Here is a 4,380-nt window from a genome sequence, read left to right as displayed (position 1 = left end):
CCAAGTCGATATTAAACTGTCCGCGGGTATTTCCGATAGTGAGGTTTGAAACGGAACCTATCGATTTCCTTGCAAGTTCGTTTCCTTGCAAGAGCGACAAAGGAAAGCGTGAGGAACTCGCCATCTTTGACCAAAAGCAATACAATTCAACAGTCATTGGCGTCGTCCAAACTCTTCGAAGTCTCCAGGATTTTGTACTGCAATTTCGCGCTTTTGCTCAAATCTGGAACTAATATTTTAATTGTACCGCCTACGATGGTAATTACGGAGGAAAACGACTGTTTGTTTTAACATTTCCTTGCTAAATATTAACTGATTTTCTGTACAACACATCTATGCCCCTGTTGTCATCATAATTAATCGCCAGATTGACTAAAAATTGTGGTGTCGGATGTAACTTAACCATATAGGTCGAAGAAGAACCATGTTGCTTTCCATTGCTTTGTTTTGTTCATACCAATTGGGGGTCGGTGGGAATAAGTAAATTTGCTTTTGATAGTTGAACTATCAAGGCCGGTGACCCAGTCAATCATTTGAGGAAAAAATTGGGAAATTGCCGAGGCAGAATTTCCATATGGCTCGAGAGGAGAAAAAACTTAAATGTCGTATCTACAGAACGAGGAGAAGATGAGCGAAATTGTGAATGACATTGTACTAGCTATTGGAGGCTAGTTCGTCTCAAAAAATGGCAGAACTATTGATACCTGTGGTTGCGGAGGCGTTGTTCTCTGTTGCGTTGAATGAAGCAATCAAGCAAGCTACAAAATTCAGAGAAAAAACAAAGAGGGCGTTTCACTTCAAGCAAGACATTGAACAACTGGCTGATCATTTCAAGAAGCTCCGAGCCATTCAGAAGAGATCAATGCCTAACTATAAACGATTTGAATACAGCCCTTATGCTCAAACTCCCCAGCATAAGAAATTGGTAAAAGCTATATATAAAATTGCTCAAGATGCAGAGGATATTATCCAAGATTGTCAGCATCCGAGGAATTGGTGGCACAGACATCTCCTACCATTGCATGTGAGCGGAAGGATGAAATCTATCCGGCAACAGATTGAAACCCTGGAGATCAAAAGCATTCAGAATGGTGTGGACATGATGGAAGGTAGAGCTGCTACTGATCCTCCGTTTGTAGAAGGTCAAAACAGAGTCCTGTCTACTTCTCTCTCAATCCGCCTTGACTCAACCACTGGTGAATTCCGGCGGACAATTCTAAGGATGGCAAGTATGAGAAGAAATTCCATTAAAAGAAGATCGCAGTCAATATGTGTGCATCCAATTGGGCTTGATGATCAGGTCAGTAAGATTCAGAGGCTGCTACTTGAGGACCAAGAACACAATATGCTGGGCATCCACGGCATGAGGGGTGCAGGAAAATCCCTCCTGATGAAGTGCGTGTGGAACAGCGAAGAAGTTCAGAAATCGTTTGAGAATGATGCCCTAATCTGGGTAACAGTCTCCAGTGGGCAAATATCTTGGTTGCAGAGTAAAATTGCTGAGCAAATACACATGGTCTTCGACCAAACTTGGACAGAAGAAGAGGGCAAAGCAGAGATCTTTAGGCATCTGGAGACAAAGAGATTCTTCCTGGTGTTGGATGGAGTGTTGCCCAATGAGAGCGATCACTTCTTATCCCATCTGGGAGTGCCGCCTAACAATTCGAACGGATCAAAAATTGTTGTGATTTCCCATGATAGACGTGATTTGAAAAGAATTAGACCAGATATGCCCCTGATCTCTGTGGAGCTCTTGTCAGAAACAGACAGTTGGGAGTTGTTTAAGAGATATGCTTTTGGAAGCAGTACTGATGAATCGACTCTTCCGCCAGAAGTACTGGACGCTGCAAAGAAGATAGCAAGCAAATGCCACGGACACCCTTTGGCACTTCAGGCCTTCGCTGCCCCCATGGCTGGACAGACAGATCCTCGGCAATGGCGGCTGGCTTTGGGACGGGCCCAAGCCGATTACAGTTTCTTTGGCAATCATACCGATGCTGAAAGGCGCATTTTTGAGTGCCTTCGCTCCAGTTATGAATCTCTGTCTCCGATTCTCAAAATAGCTTTCGTCTACTTTGCAGCCTTTCCCGAAAACCATAAAGTAAGGACGGCAGACTTAATTGATCTCTGGACTGCAGAGAGGCTCATCACCGCAAAAAGCCCTTCCGAGCTCGACGCCCAGGGTCGATGGTTGTTGAACATAATGATTGACCGTTGTGTGGTGGAGGGTGTCGAAGCCGGGTCTCTGGGCAGGGTGAGAAAATGCAAAATGCATCCCATGTTCCGCCATTTGGCTACGCATATTCTTGAAAAGGAGGACGAGGATGAGGAAAGGAGTTTATTTAGAGCTGGAGATAATTTGGCTGAGTTTCCTTCCAAGGAGATCAGCCAACACAAACACCAGCGGATCTCTCTTATGTATAATCGCATTACTCGTCTCCCTGAAGATTTTAAATGCCGCGGACTGCGCTCTCTGATCCTTCGCCACAGCGAGCGCCTTTCTGTCATTCCGCCAGGTTTTCTCAAGGGTTTGACATGGCTGAGAACCCTCGATCTGAGCATGACCGGGATTGAATCCCTGCCCGTCACTCTGGGACGCCTGAAGAGACTGGAGTATCTCAATGTCTCGCGGACTAAGCTGAAATCCCTGCCTGTAGCTGTCACTCGCCTACAGAGGCTGATGTCTATAAACCTCTTTGAGTGTAAAAAGCTGGAAAACCTTCCCCTTGAAATGAACAAGCTGAAAGATCTACGCTACCTGAACTTGAGGCGTTGTGTCAAGCTGAGGTTCCTTCCATTCCAAGCAGCGCAAATCATTTCCCTTCAGTGCCTGATTATGGACGGTTGCGACGATTTACAGTGGAGGCTTCAAAGTTCCCCCCTGGAAAGTACTCTGCAGTATTCCCGGCTGGAGGATCTTCAATCACTCAAGCATCTAAGGTATCTGTCATTTGTCTATGCGACGGCAGAAATCCCCCACGGATTCTTCGGCAGATATCGGAAATTGGAGAGACTGGAATTGTACAAAAGCCTATCGGAGAATCTTCCAGAAGACATTCAAGAAATCAAAACCCTAGAAGATCTTCGACTGAGCAGATTGGCTCGTTTAGTACAGTTGCCCAGGTGGCTGTGCAATCTTCATGCTCTCAGAAGAATAACGCTTGAGTACTTGAATGTGAAGATGCTCCCACCTGCAATATTTGAAACCCTGCCTCTGCTGCGCCTTTTGGAGATCGAAAACTGCGAAGAATTGACAGAGCTGCCAGATGAATTTGGTAAGGAAGGAGCATTTCCAGCTTTGGAGGAGCTGAGACTGGAGAATCTGAAAGCGCTAAAGGAGTTGCCAGCCTTAAAGGAGAAAAGCATGGGCATGCTCAAGGAATTCAGAGTGAGATTCTGCCAGGAGATTGAAAGATTTCCCAAGGGCCTAGAAAACTTGAAGAAGAGTATGAGGATCGATATTGTGGGCTCGTGCGGACTAATACGAAGCGTTGAAGAGAACGGTCCCGACAGAGAAAGATTGAGAGCATTTCTAGATAATTTGAATTGTTAGATCTGCAAGTCTATCACTATTTAACTCCATTGATGTGTTCTTTCTGTTCGTGTTTGTACAGGTTAAATTCAACAGTGAAGCTTCATCAACAAGCATATAAAACAGAGAGGAAAACAGATGATTTCTGAATTTGACTTTGTTTTCAAAAATTTATCTTCTTAAATTATAGCGAGCTATAAACGAAAAGAAAATTGGCTCCTCTCCATAGAAATGTCAAGAAGCATTTAGATCTATCGTGTCAAAAATAAACAACAATGATATTATAAAATAAAAATAAAAATAATAAAGTTTTAATTTGTTACAAGCTTTCTTTAATTTACAATCTGTAAGATCTAGATTTTTTTCCATTCAACTACAAAGTGTAAGCTTCTTCAATGTTCTTATATAAACGAGCTATCAACCTTAATGCGAGGGAGCTAGCAATCTAGAATTGATGGACATGATAGAATATAGTGCAACATATGATGCATCTAACCTACATTTCTGATAAATAACATGCTATGTCCTAATATCATGATATGACAAAGAGTAGACAAAAGATAATAATGATAGTACCAAAATAAGTAACATAAGTTTTGATCAAAGCATCTTTTAGCCGCATATTAATAGATAAATCTAGAACAGAGATCTACCCTTCTATGTTCACGTATATTTGACATTTGTACTACATTAATCATCGCAAATCATTTTATATGTTAGAATAGTTTAATTAAACAAAAAGAAAACTTCCCTCTCCATAATAATACTAAATTAACCATGTAGATACATGGTTTTCGAAACTTATTTCAATCATAAGACTTATTTAAAAAAGAAAAAATAATTCCCAA

At 42.1% G+C, this 4,380-nt stretch overlaps 1 protein-coding gene across 1 annotated transcript; it reads left to right on the top strand.

Moving 5' to 3' along the window:
• Positions 1 to 533: 533 nt before the first annotated feature.
• On the top strand, positions 534 to 3,857 carry LOC149550324 (uncharacterized). Its single transcript, XM_089793375.1, has one exon. The coding sequence runs from the start codon at positions 686 to 688 to the stop codon at positions 3,551 to 3,553; it is 2,868 nt and encodes a 955-aa protein (XP_089649501.1). The 5' UTR covers positions 534 to 685; the 3' UTR covers positions 3,554 to 3,857.
• Positions 3,858 to 4,380: the final 523 nt, after the last annotated feature.

Source organism: Cupressus sempervirens, chromosome 7, assembly GCF_028749045.1.
Source record: "Cupressus sempervirens isolate cs-2001-9-10 chromosome 7, ASM2874904v1, whole genome shotgun sequence".
NCBI lineage: Eukaryota > Viridiplantae > Streptophyta > Pinopsida > Cupressales > Cupressaceae > Cupressus > Cupressus sempervirens.
The sequence above is the reverse complement of the archived record's forward strand: the minus strand, read 5'-3'. Positions and strand labels throughout refer to the sequence as shown.